The sequence below is a fragment of the Enoplosus armatus genome, chromosome 15, assembly GCF_043641665.1.
Source record: "Enoplosus armatus isolate fEnoArm2 chromosome 15, fEnoArm2.hap1, whole genome shotgun sequence".
Taxonomy (NCBI): domain Eukaryota; kingdom Metazoa; phylum Chordata; class Actinopteri; order Centrarchiformes; family Enoplosidae; genus Enoplosus; species Enoplosus armatus.
This window is the reverse complement of record NC_092194.1, coordinates 2,355,941-2,381,688: the sequence shown is the minus strand read 5'-3', so window position 1 is coordinate 2,381,688 and position 25,748 is coordinate 2,355,941. Positions and strand designations below refer to the sequence as shown.

General features: G+C 45.2%; 1 protein-coding gene across 1 annotated transcript in view; it reads left to right on the top strand.

Moving 5' to 3' along the window:
• adck1 (aarF domain containing kinase 1) overlaps positions 1-25,748 on the top strand; it is a 60,794-nt gene that overhangs the window by 24,054 nt on the left and 10,992 nt on the right. Inside the window, exons 3-8 of the mRNA XM_070920836.1 lie at positions 1,710-1,913; positions 11,019-11,177; positions 14,732-14,890; positions 16,209-16,325; positions 21,386-21,535; positions 23,066-23,263. Coding sequence (XP_070776937.1) covers positions 1,710-1,913; positions 11,019-11,177; positions 14,732-14,890; positions 16,209-16,325; positions 21,386-21,535; positions 23,066-23,263 — 987 coding nt within the window. The remainder of the gene's footprint in view (positions 1-1,709; positions 1,914-11,018; positions 11,178-14,731; positions 14,891-16,208; positions 16,326-21,385; positions 21,536-23,065; positions 23,264-25,748) is intronic.

Below are 25,748 nucleotides of genomic sequence, written 5' to 3'. Positions count from 1 at the left end.
TGATCGGAACACTGACCGTCGTTTGAGCTTCAACTTAGCGTATTTTCAGATCAAAAGTCAAAAAGTGTGAAAAACTGTTTTGCTTCGTTTTAGAATGAAAATGTGAAGAAGGGAATACATTTCGGCCGAAATGACCATGAGTGCTGAATTTGTGTGTCGCAAAGAGGATTAAGGCCGCGGGAAAAGGAAAAAGTCAATATCAATTATCATGTGGTGGATTTTATTCAGTCAGAAAGAGGAGTCTGTTTTGCTGAGTCGGTTGTCTTCGCCCATGAGGACGGGGTCAAAACTGTGTGATTACAGTCGGAATCTCTTCCTATGATTCTGACATTTTTCTCTGATTTTGTTTTCTTATTCCCAGCATTGTGATTTTATCACAATAATTAAACCCAGAAGTTTTGTTTTTTTTTCTCCACATGGTCCTAATGAAAATAATTATTCATTATTATTTTTTTGTTGTTGATCCTATTAGAATAGACTCAAATAGACGTGTTGTTTTGCTTTTTTTTTTTTTTTAATGTGTGATAAACCACATTAATGATTCTGCCAATTATGTGTAAGCCTTTACCTTTACTGGTCCATATGATCAGACCTGAGTAGGTGGCTCTGATGGTGTAGTTTTTATAAAAAAGGCTTCCTGGTGCGTCTTCATGCGGAGAGGCTCATCTGGTAATCTCTGGCGACTTGTTTCTGTCATTGCTTTGTCATAATGGCCCAGATGACACTCATGTCAAATGGTCCTGTGGGAACATGCCGTGTGTGTGTGTGTGTGTGTGTGTGTGTGTGTGTGTGCTGGGGTGTATTCATGGTGTGTGTGTAGTGGGGGTTACAGAGGTTAAGGGGAGCTAATTTCACGCCTTTTTATTTGCACTGGTCTCAGGAGAGGAGCTCTCTATAAGCATTATCATTTCCAGCTGATTCAAATGCGACAGACGGGACGGGACCAGCACACACACACACACACACACACACACACACACACACACAAAAAAAACAAACACACTATTCAGGGCCCTTTAATCAAAATAGTGTATATAACCTATATATATATATATTATTCTCTTTTTAATTCCTTCTCTCTTGTTGAATTTGTAACTTTCCTTTTTTTTTATTTTAATTTGTAACTTTTTTTCTCTCTATTTTTTTTTCACTTCACTTAAAACGGCTTATAGTGACTTATAACCAGCTTGGAATGTATTCCATCTAATGACTTCTAATCACATTATAATGCATTATAACAATGATTATAATGCATCATATACATTGTGAGTGTTTATAAGGCCTTACAGACACGGGCGTCATAGAAAGTGTTGCCAAATGATCAATAATTATCGATATATTGACCGAAATTCAACATTTTATATCTTTTTCATCTATATCGCCCAGCCCTAATATGAAAGGTACTCACTTATAAACTCCCCAAACTCAGAAATATCCAACATCAATTTAAATGTTATACTGAATGCAGTGAACATTTGTTTTTGGTGGGGTTTTTTTTTTTTTTTTTGGTCTACGACTTGGTAACTTGACTACTAATGCTCGGTTAGCAACTGAGTGAGTTAGCTACTAACTAACGGCCCAGGTCTTAGACTGCAACAAAAAACGGGAGAGGAAATTGTGTGTGATGCTGTGATCCTCACAGTAGCAGCTTTTCCCAGCGGCCCTTGAGACTTTCTGCCCTGTTTCTGACCCCTCTCCATCACCTGCAGGTGCATCTTCGGTCGGCGGAGCGCCTGCGAGACTTGTGCTGCGCCAACCGGGGGACTTTCATCAAGGTGGGCCAGCACCTCGGGGCTCTGGACTACCTGCTGCCCGAGGAGTACACGTCCACGCTGAAGGTGCTCCACAGCCGAGCTCCTCAGAGCAGCATGGAGGAGATCCAGCAGGTCATCAGGGAAGACCTCGGCAAAGAGGCAAGTCCAGATAGACCGGGTCTCTTGACATAATGCTAACGGGACAGATTTAGCCATTATTCAGGTGAGCGCAAAACACATTCTAGATAATCTTTAGCCCCTCGCAGCAGCATCTGATCTCCAGCAGCTCCCCCCCCCCCCCCGTCTTGAGTGTCAGTCCTGGTCTGGTTCTCAGCGTAGAGGAACCCTCTATCATCATCATTACAATCATTACTTACCTCGTTCATTTAGTAGCAGGTGTTCCAACCGGGAATCAAACCCCGGTCTCCCGGTCCCAAAGCAGTGATCCAGCTGCCCCGTTCAACTTGAAACACTTTTGTGTGGCACGGTTTCAGTTTCGAGCACGCTGCGACCTGAGTAGCCCCCCCCCCCCCCCCCACCCCCCTTTTGCGTTCTGCGTGCATTTCAACGCAAATTGAGCGGATGTATGTTTCATTTTCTACATAAAATGTTTGGAACCTCAGCTAAGAGTGTGGAAACCTTTTTATTCGTCAGATTCAGTAATCTTGCTTATTTCAGTCCAGTCCCCCTGTATTTTATTGAGGGGGGGGGGGGGGGGGGCTCTACAGCTGTCTGTGTTAAGTCATTGTTTAACATGGGTTCATTAACAAAGTTTGGCTTCATTTTCTAAATTACAATACATGCTTTTTGTTGCTCCCCACGTGACACAGACCCAGTCTTGGCCAGTCCAACAAAATGTGCCAAAATCTGTTGTGCAACAAGGCTAGGGTTGGATGACATGCTGATTTACTGTACACCACATAACAAAATACACTTGATTACGTTACATTAACTGCCTGGGACGTTGTCGTGTGCCTTGTACCAAGGTAACATCTGGGTGTGTTGGCCATTGTGGGCAGTAGATTTTACTGTAGAGATGTATCGCAATATTGGATTCTTATATGGTGGCACGGGGATGTAGGCCAATTATACACGGGAGCTACTGATCAAAGCAGGAAGTGGCCAGGTAGCAACAGAAATATCATGAAACGGCCTCTAGGTGTGTTTCTCATGATTTGCAATCACCACTCCAAAGTCAGAAAGGAAGAAAGGTTTGTGGGACTCGACTTTAGATTGACTGTAACAGTTTTCTAGCAGACAGGCTCAACAATCCAGCGCAGTATATCATAGACCGGCTGAGGGGAGGGTCTGGGGAAAGGATTTGAAATACCATTTTTACGCATTTCTACATGCTTTTCATCATACTCTCAGCTCATTTAAAGGCGCCGGTGGATGTTACGCCAGTGTAAGTACAGTCACACTGGCCTCGAGATGAAGATCTCAAAATGAAAACTCTCTCTCTCTCACGTCGTCACGCCCTCTGTTGCAAGTCAGCGAACCAAATGTGGTCCAGTCAGAACATCTCCCCAAAAATCGGGAGTAGCCTGCCCCTGATAGTAATGATAACTAATAAGAATAACACTAAGTCAGCACCACTCAATCAGGGTAAGCTGAATCTTATTATCAACGAATCCCACGAAAAGACTTAAACCAATACTTAGTTAGCAGCACTGCTTCACTGTTGGTTTGGGTCTTCTCATGGGGATTTATGGTGGAAGCACAGTCCCCACAGTTAATACACAGTTGTACAACTTCCCCCCTGGGATCAATAAAGTCTTTCTGATTCTGATTCTGATAGTTGTGTTTGGCCAACAAGCGGCATCCAGTATTATCCAAGACAAGTAACTCGGAGGGATCACGAAAAAGGACATAAAACACACGTACATACTGAAATGTGACACACTGCGACAATTCTTGGGGAAGTTGGGCAGTAATGGAAAGCAGGCGTGATCGGAAAAGTTTGCGAAATAATAATTTCCTCCCCTATCCAGTAAAACAATTGGAAACCAGCGGAGTGTGCTCAGAAGACGAATCTGAGCTGCAATCACGGATCGACTCAAAGGGCTCCGCTGTCATTCAGAGGCACTGCCATAGAAATGTCTCTTCCCTCATTCTTGTGTTTCTTTTAATTGAGGTGTGCGTTCCAGTTGGATTTCTTCCTGTATCTGTGTGGCACGTGATTATCCCTGAAAAGCTGGTGATATGGCTCCCCTGCCTACAAAAGCTCGGCAGCGGGATGAATCGGCCCTCCTCCCTCCTCTGGAGTGGCAGGGAGAAGAAGTGACGCTGATGAGCAGTGCCAGGCAGCTCTGGAGTCAGGGGAGCAGCCTCAGCATCATTTCCGTTTGACTACGCACGCTTCTGTTTTTGGGTTGTTCAGACGCGTATGCGTTCCCCCCGTGTCTTTTGGACATGCTCGTACGCGAGCGGTGTGTGTGGCGTTGTGCCGTTTTCAGCGCCATTTGCGGTGACATATGCATTCCCGCTGTGCGTGGATTTTTTGGAGAGCCTCGCCTGAGTTCTGGCTGTCGCTTCCCCTCTGCAGTGAAAGTGCTGAAAGGCCAGCTTGTGCAATGTGTCATTTTGCCAAACAGAATCTGTTTCCCCCCCCCCGGGGGCCGAATGCGACGCTTGACTCCCACGTAACAAAAGAAAAAGGCGAGTGCATCGTGGGTAGTTGGGGGTCATGTCGGCGCACGGGACATCTGTGGACGTGGAGGTCCAGGAAGTGGCGGTACGTTCTCATAAACCGCGCGGGGATTATCCACCAATGAGGCCCCCCCAAAAAAATAAAACATGACGTGGAACCTTTTCTGCTAATGGTGTTATGTTTCGGAGCCAGCCAGGTCAGACTGGATTATCCTGCTTAAAATATTAGTCTTGTTTTATTCATATTTCAGGGCAATGGGATTTGTTTAATTGACCACCACCTTTGTCAACCACTTACAAGTAAGTCTAGGAGCAGCTGAAACCAGCTGGGCTCCGGCTAGAAGTGTTCATTTAGAAATAACTAATGTGCCACAGCCGCCAGCTAAATGGAAATAATGCCTCCCCTCTGGCCGCCGGGTTGTCCCCAAACATTAGCGTTTGGCTCCCTTCGATGATATGAATCTTGTAAACAAGTACGGCGGCCAAGAAATTGTCCCTTGTGGGCGCATTTGAGCCATTTCTTACGTTTTTTTTTTTTTGTTGTTGTTGTCATCATTGAGGGGTGCCTGTACGACGCAAGATGAACGGGCTTCTGAAGGATCTGACGGACTGGCAAAACCCCACATCAGCTGGCGCTTCCGTCCCGTCACGGATGTACTGTCAAACCTTAACATAGCCGTCAAGCCATTCGCTGCCAATTAGAAAGTCTTGAATCCATATAGGCTATATATAAAAAAAAACAAGTCGTGGTCAGATCATGATACATGATAAAAAAATAAAATACAAAACAGAAACGATTTGGCTATTTTGCTCAGTCGGAACTCTCCGTAAACCTGCAACTGGCTTTGCGGAAAGGATTTTGAGTGAAATTCATGTGGTCCTGTTGTCTTTCCCATCGCTGTCGGTGTATGTAGTGGGAATGCCAACAAATGGAGGAAAAAATGTTCTATTACATTTATGTATTTATGAAATCTACCTTTTAATTTTCAAATAAAAGTAGGTATTCAGATAACAGCGGCATGTTAAATGATAATAATAATGATAAGGATGATTATAATCCATTTCCTGTATAGACTAAAAACACTAGCAGAACACGGCCATCAATCAAACAATAAAAGCTGAGTTTTGAGTAAGTTCCAACACAAAGCAAATGAAGGCCAGGCAAAACAACAACAACAACAACAACAACAACAACAACAACAACAAACAACAAACAACCAAACAACCAAACAAACAAACAAACAAACAAACAAACAAAAAAGCATTCGGGTGCAGGGGGTGTGACGCGACTCCGCGGGGAGGAGCGCTTGACTTTGCATCAGCAGCAAATCAAAGCAGGAAGAGATCGGAACACCAGGAAGCTTCTCAATGAAATGTTATAAAGCGTACGTATAAAACCGAATATATTAAGAGGGGGGAGGTCTTTCTATAGCATGAGCCTGTTTCAGCTAAAGGCCTAGTTCCCTCTGTGGTTGAATTGAATTCCAATGTTTGAGAGTTTACGGCGTGTGTGCGCATACCCGACCCCGAGTCTTACATAAAGAGAGCTGGACGGGGATGTTGGGAGTTTTTTGGAGTGGGGACTTTAATTTCCTCTCCTCCGTGAAGTAATCTCTCTCATTTCTTCTCTTCTGTGCGGCAATGATTTATGTGTCTCCATCCAGCTGGGGCTGTGGCCGGCCGCCAGCAGCCCAAACGGCCCCTCTTCGCCACACCGACGCACGACGCCGATGTGCTGTCATCCAGGGGCCGTTTTATTTCGTGCCATAACTCATTTCGGGGGAACGTATGTCGCCGCGGGTCTGCCCCCGTGGGAGTGGGGGGCCCCCCGCGCGCATACATTACCATGTTTATTAACTCCACCGCTGAGATTAGCATAAACAGTGACTGGGTGGTGGGGAGAGTGTTTGAACCAGAGGCTACAGGCCAAGCGCTGGTGACACGACCGCAACTGCGAACACTGCAAACATGACCAAGGGGTTGGAACGTCGGTGCCAGCCTCCTTTCTCTTCAACATTATCTAAAAAGGATCCACATTTAAAAAAAAAAAATTGTTTAAATTTCATTAGGATTACTCAGTCCCACCTGAGAAATTGTTCCCTTAACCCATGCAAGCACTCTTTGCGCGTCAGATCCCCTGGATGCTCGTCGCCGGGGTGGGTTGACGCTTGTGGGCGCAGACAATTTCATTCCATTTAGCATATTTGCATAATGAATAACTCAGCTGTTCCCACACAGGAATCCCGTGCTGCTTGCATTATTCATCATCCGATGGCATCTTCTACGGGGCTCATGTTCAAGCCTCTACCTGATGGGCCAACATCGTGTTCAAATTAGCCTCTTTTTATGTTCCGCGAGGTACAAACAGCAGGGGGAATTCCCCCCCGGCGGTACAGTTAGAAGTATGAATATGAAGGAATATGAAGGTCCAGTCTTTCTCCTAGCCCAAACCAACACAAGCTAAGCCGGCTCAATACAATGCTACAGCAGTTGAAGAAGCTAATGCAGTACATTTTGATATGTGTGATATGGTGGAGTGTTCTCCATCTCGACCATGCTTGTGTCAGTTAGAGAGGCCATGGGGGGGCCATGTTAAGATGCACCATGCAGAAATGGGCGCTGACTGGTGAAAATGGCAAGCATTCGTCTGATTTGACCATTTGCAAAAGACATTGAACAAAAATGGCAATTATCGCAGAATTTTGGTTAGATTTGGTGGCCTTTATTATAAATATATCTGCTATACAAGCAGACATAAACTGGTGTCTACCGCATGGGCACAAGTATGTGAAGGCCCTTTTAATGCCTGACCAAAGACGCACATCGAGCTGCACACATGTGAAACATCTGACAAATATTAAATGATTTACATAACCACTTTTAGCTTTTCACAAACTGAGTAAAGGTGGACAGGAACTCAAAAAGTCACATAATTCATTTGTGAGTGCTTCCAAAACGAACAGCCTGCCAGCACCCTGTTTCTTTTATGTTTTTGTTGGGGGAAAAAATAAATCAAATGGGGGGGGGGGGGGGGGGGTGTCTCACCCTTTTGTTCTTTCTTGGCCCTTGCATATTGCAAGTTTGAGCATGTTCTGATTGTTCCTGGTGAGTGTCTACCTGTCCTGGGAGGGGAAAGGCTTGACTCGCCAATAACAGGACCGAACCCACCTCAGCGCGGCATCCTCACAGGAAGGCTGGTGGAGATGGTAGCTGTTCAGGCTTCATCCGGCTTTGACTCGCCCTCCTCTTCATAGGCAGTTGAGGGTTTAATTTTCGTGGCAATAGTTGGATGTTCCAAATTGTTACACAGTCAAAGTCTGTTTTGGTGTGGCATAGTTCAAGATCCTCACAGTTGTTCCCCCTTGAGGAGGGGTGTCCGGTGAAAGTCCTAGTCCTAGTGCTGGGTCCTAAAGCCTGGAAATTAGTCCGCTTTTTTTGCACTTCCGGTTCCCTTGTCTCAAAGTCAGTGGGGTTTCTGGAATGGGTTTTTGGTTTGATGCCTGAAATGAGGTCTGTGGATTTTCAAGTTCTCTACGACATAAAATACGTCAGTAGATGCCCCACTCGTGAATTTTAATGTGCCTTTTAAAAAAAAAAAGGTGGTTGCTAACAAGTGGCTAAATTAGACTACAGAGGTTGCAGGGGGACATGAAACATCTTCATGCCGAATGCGTTAAAGCATCTACTTACTAGTCCGCCTTTAGAGCCTCGTCGTGTTTATCCTCATGCTCTTGCAAACTATTCTAACTCAAACTTTCCAATTGACACGGCCGTGACCACTAGCTAGTCGTGCTAAGAGGAAAGGCTTTTTGTAGAGAGGGTAAGCGCGCAAAATCAAATTACAAGTTGGAAGCTTAGCGGTGGTGACGTCGGAGTAATGCGAACGTGGTGAAGTTCGTTTATAGCCTAACGTTAGCTTTTTACGTCTGGCGATTCCATTTACGCTTCAAAAATCATAAAAGTGGTTCATTTGTGAAGAATATTTATCACGTAAGCGCTTATTTTCTGCAATAATCCGAAATGAAATGGCAAGATCCCATTGGCTTTTTGTCTAGGGAACCAGGGCGATGCTAATTTCCGGGTTGGCCTACAAAAATACGTCATCCCTGCAGCCCTCTATGTGTGGCCTAAGTAGAAGCTGTGTTCTTTACGCCACGTGCTGCCTCTTCTTGTTCAGTTAAGAGGTTTGTACCCATGAACCAGGACAGCCTCAGGGCAGTGTGGGGGTTCCAAAGCAAAACATAAGTCTGCTCTAATGACTCCAGGTCCCTAGGGAAGCCTCTTTAACATCAAACCCACACACTAATTTATTGTGTGTGTGTGTGTGTGTGTTCTGTGTGTCCACAGAGATGAGTGGAAGCTAATGAGGGACTGCCTCAGCTCGAAGGGCACACTGGTTGCTAAACGCTCAGTGCTGTGATAAGAGATTTGTGGCAGGGCAGATTGTATCCAAAGGCGAACGTGGACCATCTTTACAGCAGCTGCATCAGGCCCTGAGCCTGTCTCACTATATTCAGATTAGGATAAATAGGCCTCTTACTGTAAACAGTCAACACCGAGACTGATGTGACCAAAGCAGTGTTAAAAACATGGTCCTTATGATCCGTACCTGGATCTAGAGTCCGTTCCCAAGTATCTAGACTGGTGTTGTTCCTCTCTCTATAAAACACTGTCATGGCTTTGTTTTGGCCGGCTCCAAAGTCAAATGCCATTTCCTGTGTTTTGTTAATATTTTGATCAAGGAACAAGAGGAACTCGCTCACTCCGCCTTCTGTAATTACTTCATTATAGTGTTCCCGGCAGCCAACATGATACATAAATCCTCCTCTTCGTCATCAGAAGCCTCACACCATGAACAGCACTGACACCTCTCTCCAAAACTCCGCATTATAGAATATTTCAGGACAGTTGATTGTGTGGAATGGTCCGTATGTTTCACGGATAATTTATCATTTTTGTTATTGTCAACAGGTCCCATGAAAAGACCCAGACCAACATTGTGTTAGTCCGTCCCTCCATACTTTCTGACTTCCCTTCTGTCTGTGGTTTGTTGGGGACTATTTTCAGCAGCTAGAGGAAGAAAACGCTGTTGGAAAAATGTCCCTGGTTTAAAATGCAGGAACATGCCGTTCTACTCTGTGCTTTAATTAGGCGATTCTTGTAACTTAATGGGCTAAACGACAAAGTTGTTGTTGAGCTGCCGTGATTCGGAGCCCAGATTCTCCCTTGAAACGTGGTCAAATGAAAGCATTTTTATAGGAAACTGCTAAATGTGGCATGTTTCGTTCACCGTTTGTCCCCAAATGAATGTTTTGTAATTACTACAAAAACGACCTAATTTCTTGCTTAATTTGTAATGTACAGGGATATTTACATCTACCCTCCAAACATTATTTCCAAGTAAAACTTAAAAAATACAATGCAGTTTATAAAGCATGCTTAGGAATGCAAGTTAGTATGTATAGTAAGGCCTAACTCATAGTTCTCTCATCATCGGTGTCTGACTCTTCCACTAAAAGCAAGCTCCATGTATTCTCGGTCTGTCTACAGCAGTACAACAGCGCGTACAGGTAGCGTACTATAAAAGTATAGATACAAGAGACCCCACATGTACACTTAGAAAGCTTACATGAAACATACTAGTATTTCTACTATTCATACTACTACTTCTGAAATAGTTAGATGAATGTCTGAAACTTGACTATATACTAAAAGTGCCTCAGTCCAGGTGCAAAATTAAAAAGGTGGCAGGACAACATACATTACTGTATGAGGAAAATAATGACCATGAAACCACAATTTTAAAGTCAATACATCCAAATATGGACAAAGCGATAGTTCCTAGATGTTTCTTAGATGAACTTACATTACAACAGGTTTCCAAGAAGACTGCCAGGCAATGATGCAAGTCAACCTCCATTACGACTGGTTCCTCTGCATTTCTGTTAACATCCAACAAATGTTGTCGCAGTGGCAGACAGTGAGAATTACATTGTCTTTCCCACCTACCTGCATTTCTTTCGAAGTGTTGAGTTTCTATTAACAGCAAATTAAAACAGCAGAGCAGCAACAAGAAGAAGGGGGCCTTCTTACTAAAAGATAGATAAATGATCCTATATTTGGATAAAGGGCTGTTTTTCTCTGCAGTTGAGGTAAATAAAGGCATCTGTTTGAGAATTCACAGTGGTCGTAGTGTCAGCTGGTTGTCAGCCCCTCTGTTTCAGTCCCCCGCCTCTCTGGTCTTGGTTTGGTTTCAGTCCAGTAGTCTCAAACACAAGTCTAATACCAAGCACCATCATTACGTCATTGCACATTGCTCAGTTCACCTCGTTTCAGTTGATTTGGCGTGTTATTGTCATGAACCCCAACAAATCCATACTTTCCATGCTTCCATACTACATGTACACCTCTGTCTGTAATTTGTTTGTCCTCCTTCAGTTGCGCAGCACCTAGTAATAGCTTCTAAATAAAGATGCTCAGATTGATGATCCCACTCCTCTCTCACTCCCATCCCCACACCCCTTTCCCTCCCGTCATCTTTATCATTCTCTATCCCTCGTTTATCCTCTGCTCTCTCCCATCCCATTCTTCTCCATCCCTATCTCTCTCCCGCAGCTGTCAGAGTTATTTGTCTCCTTTGAGGAGAAGCCTCAGGGTGCAGCCTCCTTAGCCCAGGTCCACAAGGCAGTGCTGCATGATGGGAGGACAGTGGCTGTCAAGGTCCAACACCCCAAAGTCCAGAGACAGAGCTCCAAGGATATAGTGGTGATGGAGGTGAGTCTGTGTCTGTTCAACTACATTGAAATAAAGTGAAGAAGTGTTAGGGTGTCCTGGTGGCTCAGAGATCTGAGACACACTCAAATATGGACTAAAGGCCTCAAGTTGACTCTTGCACAACATCCTTAAGTGATGACAGAATCGATCATCATGTCAATAGAAAAGTTGACCATGAATGTTGCGTTTTTAACAAAAGAGTAGACATCTAAATGTTTTGTCAAAGGTGAGGAGTATCGCGGTGTTCAAGGAATACAACATACAACATTTTTCGAACCAAGCGTGCTAACTATGCCACGTACTTGTCATCCTGAAATTGTCTTGGCGTAATTGCCAGGCAGAATATTTTTACAAAGCGGTCGACCATCCAAGAGTCAGCAACGAAAGGTAGCTACGTGCCGTCACACAAGCTCGCGAAACAGGAGCCTTTCAACAAGCCTTTCCCTGATAATTCCCCGACAGTTCGAAAACTGTCACTGTCGCGTCACGCAGTCACCTGGCGTGTCACTCGAAGAGTTGTCCGCTGAATATTTTTCCATTGCGCTGGATGAGAGCGTGGAATATCAAAGATACCGCTTGGCTACTTATTTTCATACGAGGGATCATCGACAGGTTTGAAACAGTGGAGGAATTTCTTGCCACGGAGTCGATGAGGGGGAAAACGAGGGGATTGGACCTCTACGACAGGGTGTCAGGATGTTTAGGGAAACTGAACCTGCCGTGGACTAAATTGCTCACCAGGAACAACGTTGGGCTCCTGCGTAGGATACAGGACTGGGTAAGAGAGGGTGACCCCAACTCAGATTTGATCTTCCTACACTGCATCATTAACCAAGAATCCCTGTGTAAATGTTATGTTGCAACTTGATCAGGTTGCTCAAACGGTGGCGAAACTCGCGTCCTTCATCCAGGCCCAAGGATCTTAACCATCGCCAGTTCATCCAGCTTCTGGAGGAAAGATAGGGATACCTGGATTGGGTGTGCGACTTGCATTCCAGGGTGGATGTAATGGGCCAGATGAACAACCTCCATCTGAAGTTGCAGGGGAATAATGCGTTCATACATGAGCTGTATTCATACGCGCAAGCGTTCAAAGTCAAGCTGACCCTGTTTAAATGACCAACAAATACCTTACAACACATTTCCCAGCGCTGGCTACCCTGTCACACCAACAGATACACTGCTACTCCCACAGACCTCCACAACCAGTTCTACCAGCGTTTCTCCGACTTTGCTAAGATTCAGCAAGAACTGGAGCTGGTGTCTTTCTCTCAAGCAAAATGTCATCACATCCACACTGGAAAACTTCTTTGGATTACTGGAGGAAACAGAGTTTTTCAACCTTTTTTTTTTTTTTTGGTTTGGATCTGCCATAAATATTCTCTGGACTCTTTCTTTTGGGTGTATGTTATTTGGACTGGCCTGTAAAAGACATTTCCTTTTGTACCTTCAATACACTGTTTTACGCTGAACTTCCCGGTGTTGGCAAACCTCATACATTAACATTGTCGGACGAAACTCCGACTGGCACCCCAAAAACATTTCGGCAATCCGCTACAGTATGTGTGCTAACAAAGCTTTTCTGTGATGAACTACAACAAGTTACGGATCGCGGCTGGCGGATACACCGTCTGTCCTCTGTGCCGGCTATTTCGACATCAGACGACATCATCGTGACGCCAGACTTTGATGGTCTTACAAAGAGAGGTGACTGTCTTAATTGTTCCCATTAGGGTGAATTACATGGGTAGGCAAATGACAAACAGTACAGTGTCATTCATAAATATCTCATTGTGATATTCATTCATATCAAGCTCCTCTCCTGTAGAACCAGCTCCCAGTTTGGGTGCTGGAGGCAGACACCCTCCCCACATTTGAGACTTTCCTCTTTGATAAAGCCTGAAGTTAGGGCTGGCTCAGGTGAACCCTGAACCATCCCTTGGTTATGCTGCCACGGGCCTAGACTGCCGGGGAGAATTCCCATGATGCACTGAGCTCCTCTCTCCCTCTCCACCCGTCCGTGCATTCTCACCCCCCCCCCCCCAGTAGTTGTGAGCCTTCCCGTGTCTCTCCTCTCTCTGTTGCTTTCTTCAGGTATTTCTGCCTCCGGAGCTGTAGTGGATCTGTGATTGTGAGCCACCCACTGCCCCCATGTTCCTGCTCAACACCCGCTGCTACAATTATTATATTACCACTGCCATTACCATTACTATTATTCTCTCTCAAATTCAAAGGGGCTTTATTGGCATGGGAAACTCTCTCTCTCTCTCTCTCTCTCTCTCTCTCTCTCTGCTGAAAAGTGCCCTGAGATAACTTCTGTTATGATTTGGCGCTCATGAGTATGTATGAATATGACCAATGGATTTGTTCATGATAACTGTCTGTTATATAATATTTTGTTGATATATTCAGATTTCCTTCATTCAGTGACGCAGGTCTGTGCTTTAATGGTGAATATGACGTTATAATAATCGTAAAGCAGCAATGTCCTATGCAGTGGTGCATATTGACAATTGTCAAGATGTAGGCTAATTTAATTGCATTGATACATTTTCGAACAAAGTTCTTGTTGTTTGAAACAAGGACCTAGGCATCTGGGCTGGCAAATAGCCTATTGTATTGCCCACCCCTAGCTTAATATCACAAATCACAATTGCCTCAAGGGGCTTTGCAATCTGTACAACGTTCGACACCAAAACAGCCAGTAATTCCCTCAAACTTCGCTACATTTTTGTTTTTATTTGTTATCTGTTTTTTTGCATTTATTACTGAAGCACATATCACCTCTTCAGCATTGGAAAAGGAAGTGCAGGGATTGGATACAGCGAACCTTGAGACAACATCTTCCGACCACCCAGCCAGACCAGCCGGTCCAAACCCCGCCGCAAGCGGTCGTGACCGCCCCAGGACGAGAGCCGGGATAAGATCTAAGCTAATCCGGCTCGGACCCGAGGCTACTCCATTACCCAGCCTACTCCAGGCTAATGTCCAGTTGTCCAGAACCAAGCGACGGGAAATTAGAGAGCGCTGTGCCCGCATCTTTACAGAGACCTGGCTCCACCACAACATCCCGGATCAAGATTTTCTCACTCAACGGGCAGACCGTGTTCCACTCGAGGGGAGTGAACGAGGGGGAAGGCGCGTTTGCATGATGCTTGGTGCTCAAACAAAGCCAAAGTTGATGGACAATGTTTCCCAGATGTCGAAATTTAAAAAAAAAAAAAAAGGTTGAGATAACCCTGAAGACATCATCAGATCTGACATAGCTCCTCCAGAGCCACAGAAGACCTTCTACAACTGTTTTCAGGCTGAGTGGTACCATAACAGAGGATTTAATCGACTGTATATAGAGGTTTTTAACAGCAGCTTAACCTCCTGAGACTTGACAAGGGCAGTTAATGGGATTCTTTACTGAAAGGTTTACGGAATCCTACAAGTGCCCATCCACATGTACTGACATAAAAACGTCAGCCGTTGACAGAATATCACGGCATACGTACACGCCTGTTTTACCGTACTTGACAGCGAGGCTGATTCTGACTTGTAATTTGAAGGTGTTGTTGAAGGCGGTCCATTGGCTCTTCCCGGACTTTGCCTTCATGTGGCTGGTGGAGGAGGCCAAGAAGAACATGCCGCTGGAGCTGGACTTTCTTAATGAGGGACACAACGCTGAGAAGGTGGCCAACATGCTGTCCCACTTCCCCTTTCTCAAGGTACACACATTAAAATGGGATTTTTTCCACAGGGCTTCCTTTCATAATAACAGGCCAGTGGTCTTCACAAAGGGATTTATTTTTGACCCTATTGCTCCCGTGTTTGCACACACACACGCAGTAAACAGCTGGTAATGATGCGAGTCTGTTTCAATTCAAGGCCCCAGTATTTCAAACTGTACTCAGTGCAGTTAATAGAGGTCAGTTAATACGCTGTGTGTGACAGCTTCCTCTGTGCTGCCTGTCAGCTCTTCCTATAGTCTAACAGAGCAGGGTTAGCAGAACGCCCCAAATCATATTTCCTTCACAAGACAGAGTTGGACCATTATCATTTAATTTCCCGGTGTCCTTTTCTTCTTACATCAGTTTTGACAACTTTTATTAGCTCTGGTGAATGTGAATTGGACTTTCTTTTCCAGCTGCCTTTCATTGTCCGACGCTCCGTCCCAGAGAGCTGAAACCTCCTTTGGTTTTGTCTTCTTTTATGTCACTTGCTTCCTTTTATTCCGCATTTATTGTAATTGTAGAAGTTGGCATGCGATAGAGACATGAAACTTGGCAAAATGAAAGATAATTACCAAGTAAGCGCACATTCCTTCCAGTACATCCTGAAAGTACGTTTCTTTAACACGTCAGTGCTGTATAGATTGGATTGGCTGATCACAGTAAACGGTAAGGCCGAATCTTGCATAATCCGAGAGTTGTGTTGATAAAAAAACGAACCCCAGAGGAAGAGGACTGTTTGAAAGCCCACGTCGAGTGAGGTGAGACGAGGGGCAGAACTCGGGTGCCCCTCTCACAGGCTCCTCCACGAGTCTGCAGACCCGCCAGTTCAAAGCACCTTCGTTACTCATTTGCATTTCATTCCCGGTAAGAATTCACTGGCAGATCATCTGACTGTCAGTCAATAAGTTATCACGGAGCCAGCGTAGTTGTGTGTGTGTGTGAGTGTGATACAAATGCAACCTTACAAGGGGGTTTTGATGTGCCTCTTATATTTGCATACATACCAAACCAAATGGGGGTTCAATAGCATTTATGGAATCGACATCCAGAATCCAATCTTTTAATCAAATTCAAATCCATACATATACATTCTAATATTAAGGTTTTTCCAAATTTATTGCATATTTGCTATTTAGTTAAAAGGCTACCTGAAGGTTTTGTACGTTACTCTTTGCTATTGCCTGAACCTATAATCTAATGCACACCTGTAAGACAGATGCACTGGAGAAAAAGCTCCAGTGGGAAAAGTTGGTGTTTTGGTCATTTTGGTCTCTTCCTCCCCTCTCCCTCTCCTCTCCCTCTCTCTTTACAGGTCCCCACGATCCACTGGCATCTGTCCACAAAGAGGATCCTGACGATGGAGTTTGCCGAGGGGGGGCAGGTCAACGACAGGGACTACATGAAGAAACACGGCGTCAATGTCAACGAGGTACCGCTCCGCCCGCCCACCCGCCGCAAGGCTGCGCGTAGGGCAGGAGGCTGATGCTTCGCACACTAGCGGCTACAGACTCACTATATGCTCGTATACTACACTGACTCAGAATGTACACTGAGATCAGCCAGTAACTCACGAAACACTGCGTGTTATCGAAGGGTTATGAGCAGAATGCAGGTGCGGAGCCTGCAGCCCGCCCTTATCCTGCCAACCACAGACTGACATCTGCCTCATTTGGCTTTTTAATCATCATTTAAGATGTTTTTTGAAGTTAATAGATCAATTGTTTAGCCCACAAAATCAGAAAATAGTGGGGGGGGAAAAAAAGAAATGACCCGAAATCCAGTGCCGGATAGATGACCTCTGCAGGAGTTTATGCTTCACGCGATTAATCAACTCATCGCTTTACCACGAGTCTGCGGCGTTAAAATTTCACAAGAGCAGCATCATACTCGTAGATTGCATGACGCGATATTGCGTAACACAGCCTACGTTAAAAATACAGACTCAGTTACAATATCAGTATAAGCCGCAATGCCTGAGAAGACAATAACAGCTTCAATTCAGAAGGTGGTTAAAGTCGTTTTGACACTGAACGGTGAGGCAGATCCGGATCTTCTGCATTATTTGAATTTTTTCATTATTGCTTATTCATAGAATTGATTAAGTAGCTTGAAATGGACGGATTTACCGCCGGTGCTCTTCCTTCCTTTGAATGTGGCTTTCATGTTTTGCTCAAGTAGATTTCACGTCACAGCCTTCGACAGTCGGTCTCGCTGTTAAGCAGCCGCCAAGCACACAAGCAGGAATGCAGTCTTTGAATGTCACTCCCCAGCGCGGTTTGCGACTTACTTGAATAACACACACACACACACACACACACACACAGACAGACAGAGAAAGAGAACAGATTAGGAAGACAGCGACAAATACACCAGACACAATCATTTATTGGGCTTTTCGTGTGCACACATGAACACACAAACGTAGACAGGGTGGGTCCCTATCTGAGCATTAAGCAGTGATGATGAGTATGAGTAAGACAGCTGATGAGATGGAGGACATAATGAGCACACACGCACACACACACACACACACACAGGGTGACAGGACGGGTAGAATTAGGCGGCAGTGGTGCATGCTGGACCCTGTGTCTGTGTGTGTAATCACAAGATGGATGAGGGCCCAAATAGACTTTCCTCTGAACTCGACCCCTTGACGTGACCAGAATGGGACAGTGCTTTGCTCCCATTTTGTTTTTGCACCCCCCCACCATAAGATTTAAGATATTACTGCATGCGCTGAATGAGCATATTCATAGAACTCGGTGGTACTCCGTGTTTCAGTAGTAGTAGCCTTTTAAAAATATTTCTAATGTTATCCCGGTGATGTTAATGAGGTTGCCCATATACCAACATCTTGAGGTCTGCTTTACAGAATGTTACAAATGTGACCTCAGTGATTGCACTTCACCGTCTTCTCTGATGACAAATGTATATTGTCCTGTGGCATTTATCGTCATATCGCCCAACCCTACCAGTGAGGCCACGAAATAGGATCCGGGAAGGCTGGTTTGAGTAATAGATCCAGGACTTTGCTGGTTATGGCGCCTGAATGGAGTCTCGAAATGCTGAAGACACCCACATCTTTTTCAGTTAGCCTGCACGTTATACGTAATCTATTTTTATCCATCTCTGCAGCAATCTAGTGAATCTAGTTAATGATATGGGCAACCTTGAACCTCAGCACACCTAAGCAAGGAATGAAGGAGAGGGGAAGAGTTACCAACCGAATTGAGGTGAGGTGGTCTTGCTGGCTGTGAGACGCTTGACAACAAATCGTTGAAGCCAAGGAATGCGTCTCGGGCGCAGAGGACAAAATTGATCAACCAGAAACCCGTACAAAATCACGGAGCCATACGTTGATGTATTGCAAATCAAAGTGATGAACTGGAGTGACTGTGCTGGAAATGTGACATGCAAAGACAAAAATCACCCATTTATTTCTGGATCCAACTGTCGAGACCCACAAGAAGCAACTAAGTTGCAATGAATATAGGCCGGGTGCTGCATCATGAAGGCATTAATAAGCACAGAATCCTGTTCACGGCTCAATTTCTGGTTGAGACCCAAGAATATGCTTTTAATAACCCTACTGAAGTGGAAAGCTTAATTGAAAGTCTGAACTAGTGACTTTTTGCTTGGATGAACTCTCTTTGATTGGCCGGGGGAATAGGGTCGGGTGATATGACGGTGTACAGCGTGCAATGGTAGAAATGTGTCCACCGATAGAGATTTGGCGTTTCCACCGTGGGATCTGCCCCCGAAAGGTCTCTGCTATATGTTCAGGGCAGGCTATGTAGCGAATCAGGGCTGGATTCTCTCTCTCTCTCTTGTGAATCCAGCTGCCTCGCAAGGCAATGGGATCTGGGCGGCGGGACTGCTTACCACATTCCCACGTGACGTGAGAGCGACAGTCGGTTGCAGTAATGAACCTCTAAAGCTGGTTTGCCGACCGCCGCAGAAGAAGAGAGCAACTACTGTACGGTCATTTGAAACCGTTTCTTAATTGAATGTGGAGAACATTTACTGTATTGTGATATAGACCGTGATATTGAAGATTTTGGCCACCTCTACCTGGGAAGGTTTTTCCCTGCATTGTGGATCATACAGAGAGCCACAAAGCTAGCCCAAGAGGAATGTATCTACGCTACTTATACAAATTCCACTGGGATCATCAGTGTGGTTGACTATACAGCTGTAAGGGATTCTTGATCTGTTTGGAAAGACATGTCAAGGTGCATGTACTATTTGCTTTATTGATTCTTTTGAACATAAATGTGCTGTCTGACAAGGATTCCCAGGCAGGAGTCCTCTGAGAATAGCATACAAGTTTTGCAGAAGATTGTGACGTAATTTAGGCTACAAATGCGGTCACAATGGGTCGATTGTGAGTCGAGAGTGACGGCCAGTTAGTTTGCCAACCCCTGGCGACAAGCCAAAAAAGTCAGTTGTTCATAGTTCGCCCATTTTACAGAGTTGGATTATTCTGCAACCCCATCCTTTTCTCTGTGGACCCACCATCAAACCGCCCGGGTCCCAGGCTGACCATTCCCTGATTTAGGCAGGGTGTCGGCAGGGGCAGCCAACTGGGGTTCAGGCTTTGGCGTCCGGCTGGGGTTCAGGCTGAATGTTGGCAGGGACGGTCGACGGGGGTCCTGTGGGGCTGGGTAGCTGAGACAGCCAAATGGCGTCGGGACGGAGAGCACGCCTTCTTCTGGGGACTCCACAGCTACCCTGTGAAAATAACCAGGCAAGTCCCTTCAAATGGTGCACGCCGAGTCCCAGGATGGCTCTTCAACTTGTCCATAGATGGCTCCAAGGGTTCTTGGGAGGCAAAATTGGGACAGGCAGGCCGTAGGCTCACAAACCCAGGGCTAATCGACCGGAATACAGGCTGGCTGTTTGCAGGCCGGGTTGCAGACTGGTTTCAAGGCTGGCCCAACGCAAGCTGACTGGGATGCAGAGAGTGAGAAACAGGAGGTTTATCGCCCCAAACCTGTGGGACTGGTTACACGCCAAAGTTTTTGGGTGGCAGAAAATATAATAGTATAAAGAAGTATGCAGAATTTTAGTGGTTGTGCTTTGCATCTTCAGTGTGCAGGATTATTCTGTTTACGGAAGAACGTTTAATAGATGTATGGAGGGTCTTAAACCCTTCTGCTTTAACATATGCATGTTATTCAAGATGTCATACAGTCTGTCATATTGATAATTTCTTGAATTTCTGCCTAACTAATGCTGCAGGGTTCAAGAAAGTAGAGCCCTAAGACTTGGTTCTGAAGTTCAGTTAAGGATTAGGTTTAGGCTAGTGTTAGGGTGAGGGTTGGGGTTAGGCATTTAGTTGTGAGGGTAAGGGGCTAGGGAATGCGTTTTGTCAATGAGGCCCCACACAAGTATAGAAAGACAAACGTGTGTGTGTGTGTGTGTGTGTTTACCGTGACATCCTGGACAGCTGACATGCTCTAGGATTCAGGAAATTGAATTAGCAAATTAGGAGATTAGGAGGACCACATTCACATTCCCCTCTACTCCCCCATTTATTCCCTTTGGCTGCTACAAAGGCATGTGAGGAGGGGTCACAGTATTCCATTTAATTAATCACATTTTTGTCAAATGTTTGGTTCTTCTGCAATTTTATTGCGTGCGAAGTGGTGATATTATATTGTTTACTCTTTGTTTTGTGACATTGGATCATTTATACTGTACATGTTGAACACAAACCCCACGAAGAGTAGCTGTTGCCACATTAGAACAACGAACGGGGATTTAAATAAACAATAGACTATTAATGAAGGTTTTTATCTTGTCTTAGAAGGCTGCAATAAATCCCCGGGCTTAGTTTTCCAAACTTGCATCAATACATGAATGTCCAGATTTTAGTGTTTAATGTAAATACTTTTCTAGTCTTATACTCGTAGTCTAGTATTCTGAAAAGGGGACACTTGCTTTTGAGGATATCTGAGCTGGGGGAATGCACCCTAAGCGTGACTGAAGCATTCACCTGTTCAACTGAAACGGACTCCCACCTCCGGAATAGCAGTTCTTGTGTCGAAGTCTGCGTGTCTCCTTTTGGATATCGTTTCCCGTTCCATTCCGCTCTGTGGCCGGGGGCAAGGTTGGGTTGAGTTGAGGCATCACAGAAAATGACTCCAACGCAACACTGTCGCTGTCCTCAGTACCATCCACACATTTGGCCTGTTTGGGCAACACAACACTTGTGATTATGCTATATGAAAAGTGCAAACGGGGGGGGGGCAGGTGTTGGTTTGTCTATGTCTATGAAGATTACGCTTTGCACAATCAGAAAATATGTATATCGATATATTTGTAAAGAAAAAAAAAAGAAGAAATAAGCGTGTTTTTTGAGATAGATGGGTGATGGATAACATATTCACTTTTTCAGACTTTCAACAACCATTTTAAATGCTCTCTTCTAATCTGGTTGTCATCACTTTTTTCTTTTACCACACCTCTCCGTCGTGTTCCCGACAGATCTCGGAGAACCTGGGTAAGATGTACAGTGAGATGATCTTCGTCCACGGCTTCGTCCACTGTGACCCGCACCCGGGCAACGTGCTGGTCCGAAAGTGCCCCCGGAGCAAGAAGACGGAGATCGTGCTGCTCGATCACGGCCTTTATCAGGTGGGAAATCTCCAGGCTGCCAGCGCACGAGTAAAACGCACATTTTTTCTGATATTGCAGTCCATTTTTCATGCCGCTGGCTGAGGCCTTGAGTAAACAGGTAGAGCAGCAAACACAGTCAAGATGCACATTAATATAAAAAAATATAAAACATGGATGCCACACACACACTTTCGCAGGCAGACACACTTTTAGCAGAGCCACAGCAGGATAAAAGCTTTTTGATAAACAACTCATTTGATGTTCTTAGCAGAGTGCAGTGTGCTTGGTTTGAATTGGTGCACCACAGCCTTAATCATGCTGGCGCATATGTGCACTCTCATGTTCCACACACACACACACACACACACACACACTCTTTGATTGTTAACGCACTTGCTCTTACAAACACCCACAGGCTGACGCAGACATCCACAGGTCTGACATGAGTTTGTTTACTGCTTGTCCCTGTATTCATAAAGAGAATTTAGTTGAATGAATGAATATGCAACTCCTTCGTCTTTGACACACAATATACGCGCACACACACACACACACACACACACACACTAACACAGACTTCCCTCGAACCATAATGGCACCAATTTATTCCTAATGACTTCTGATTTCAGCTGTCATTTTGGAGTCGAATATTAATCCACTCCTCATACACACACACACACACACACACACACACGCGCACACACACACACACACACAGTCATTTCCAGTGTCATTACCAGTTGGGCACTACACGTTGCTTACATGTCCAGTGTGCTGTAGTCGGCCTGGAAATGGCAGAGGTTTCTTAGCTGTGGGATTGAATGTGTCCAAAGAAAGAAACGTCAAAAGAGAAACGGCTCATGTGTTAACATAAATACACGCAGAACACACTGTTTAGATAGAGTGCAGCGGGGATGAGTCCTAAAACCCGGAAGTGAGTTAGCATTTTTAGCACTTCCGGCTCCCTCGTCTTGAATTCAACTGGGATTTTTCGCTTCAAAGACCGTAAAAGTGGCGTTCATGAGTGGCGATGATCTTGCTGAACAAAAACATGTGAGTATCATGAACTCTTGTTTTGCCACAGAGCTTATTTTCTGCCATAATCCAAAATCCCGTGGGGGAAAAAAAATCCCATTTGCTTTTTTTGTTGTCGATGCTAACTTCCGGGTTTTCCCACAAAAACCCCGTCGTCCCTGCGGCGCTCTATTGTGAGGATTCAGAGCTGATGATTCCTTGTTGTCATGATGCCCTAATAGCCTTAACATCACACAGACAGAATCCATAAACCTGTCTTATGCATGTTTTTTTCGGAGATGGAGAGTGCGAGTAAGAGTTGCTAGTGCACGGACAAAAGGATAAAAACCCTTGCAGGCTTCCCACCAGCAAACACTGTGCCAGATGTCCAACGTTTTATTGGTCGTGTGTCATAACAAATACATGAAGAGTGCATTACAAAACAAACACAGAAATATAGCAGTTTGTAATAAAGTAGATCAAATCCTAACAAAAGACACCAAATCACTCATTCTCCCCTCCCCTCCCCTCCAGGTCCTGCAGCCAGACTTCAGGCTGGACTACTGCCGGCTGTGGCAGGCTCTGATTAAAAATGACATGTCCGGGGTGGAGCGCTACAGCCGCAGGCTGGGAGCCGGAGATCTGTACCCGCTGTTTGCCTGCGTTCTCACAGCTCGCTCCTGGACCGCCGTCAACGCCGGCATCAGCTCCGTGCCCGTCACACACTCCGAGGTATGAGCTCGCACACAGCGCAACATTGTGCGTAGGATCCGTTCAAATGATACAGACTTTAATTGTGTTAGAAAGGGCTTTGCAGGGAAGCAAGTCGGAGAGTGCAATAAACACCAAACTCCCCCAAAAAAAACATTAAATTAGCAAAACAATAAAAACATAAACAAGACAAAACGTCTAGAAGCTGGAATGTTCACCCCAGTCTGTAAGTCCTGGACTGATGAAGATGGACTGAAGAACATACCATCAATCAGCACAGTCAATGTAGTTCCAGTGTTTGCACAAGTTGGAGGAAAGATGCGAAGCCCGAGCCGCCAAGAGGGCCGGTACTGACAGCCGTACGGACTCAAACTGACGCGTGTCGGATCCATCAGACTAATTCGGGCTGTGGCTGATTCAGGGACTACTTACGGTCTCCCCAGCCAAGGAGGCCCAAATATTAACGCTAAACATTAAAATGACTAGAATTGGAGTCTTTTTTTTTTTTTTTCTCAAGGTAAGACTGCTTTTTGAATCCATCAGCATAAAATTGGTTTGTGTGTGTTTATAAGTGTCCCATTACCCACAGGGATTCCACAATGCCATCTGTGCTCGAGAGAGAGAGAGAGAGTTTATTTATACCTCTCTTATGCAACATTTTGAAGTTGGCAAAAGGACTACACAACGGTCTGCTACAGTGTGCCACCCCCTCACACACGACAGGGAAGTACAAGACAGAATTTGGCAGGGACCGGTACATGAATAACTCCCCGTGTCTTTCTTGGTATTTCTGAACATGAAGTGTAGATTTTGGCGGGAATCGTAGGTGGAGTTGACATTACACTCAGACAGACGATGCCAATAAAAAAAAAAAAAAGTATTGTTGATGTTCTCATGTTGAACGTGCGTGAACCGGTTTCAAAATTCAACGATGGCCCAGTATCACACCTTCAAACCTAAACATATAAACGGTGTTTGGGTGAGATCAACATACAGATGCAGCCGTCTGGAAAATCTAGAAAGAAGAGGAACTACGTTTGCCGAATTTACAGCAAGGCACCAATAATTAATCATTTCTTGTGGACAGCCTTTCTCAGAGTTCATAAAGTTTCCCCTGACTCATCAACTTACAAAATGCCGCAATTTTCTAAGGGAGCCTGGGCACTTTCTCCCCCGAGCGACAATGGAGCAGGCCTATGTTGCGGTATCTGTCTCAGCGCATTTTAGGGACCACAGCGTTGTCTGTCGGAGGCTGTGCGGTCCGGCACGGTTTGTCTTCATGTAACAACTCACCTCTCGCGAGATCTCAGAGGGAGACTTCTCTCCTGGAGCTGGGACTTCTTTTTCTGGTTAAACAAAAAAATCTGTCTCTGCAGGGATCCTTCCCGTGAGGTTTGTCAGCCACTTGGAATAACACTCTGAGCCTGTCGGTGGCAAAAAACAAGCACTTTTAGTGGACGTACTTTTCACGGACGTAGCCCCCCCCCCCCCCCCAGCCATTGCCGCCCGTTGGCGACATCCTGAGGGAGCTCAGAGCGGAACCGCTGCCCTTTCGTGCCTTCCTTTTTGGAGGGTTTTTTTTCTGGGCACATCCAACTGGTAGGAGACCCCGGGGTAGGCTCAGAACACGCTGGAGACATTATACATCTCATCTGGCCTGGGAACACCTCGGGATCCCCCCAGAAAACGTTGGACGCCTGGACTACTCTGCTGAAACTGGCCCCGGATTAGTGGCAGAAAACGGATGGATGGACGTTATTTAGGGAACAGACGAAGCTTGTGTGTGTGTGTGTGTGTGTATACGCTTGTGTTTTATTTTATGCATTCATCACCATAATAGTTGTATTCCAGTGTGAGAATGTGTGTATGCAAGGTGTGCTCCTCTCCCTTCCTCTGTCTCCCACTACATAGCCGAGATGAAAGCACTCCCATCAATCAAGGCCATCTGTCTGAGTCATTTATATTCTCTGTTTTACATACACACACACACACACACACACACACACACACACACACGCCATTAGCCAGACTCCACTCTAGTGCCCTCTACTTGAACACACTTGTTGATTATATAGCACTCTGGAGTTAAGAAGACATTTTGAGACATTTCTGCGGCCACAACCACTCATCTGCTTTGCTTTGTCTCATCCCTCCTGACACCTCCCCTCCTCTGTCCTGTGTTGTTGTCTCTCTCTCTCTCTCTCTCTCTCTTTTTTTTGTTTTTTTCATGTCCCCGACCCACTCTCTTATGCATGGATCATTTTTAAGTCCCGCTTCTAGCAACTGATGATGCATTCCATTAGTGTTAATGCAATCACATGCACGAAGCAAGTGTTGAGTGCTTTTAGAGCCGTGGCTTTTTGCCGGCTCTCCGTTCGCATGCCGGAATATTTGTCCATTTAATGAGTGTTTCTCTTCTACACGTTGAAAACAAAGCAATTAGTCCAAAATGTAATGAGGTGGCGGCGGCGGCGGCAGTGGTATATTTTGTGTTTTCTGATTTTCA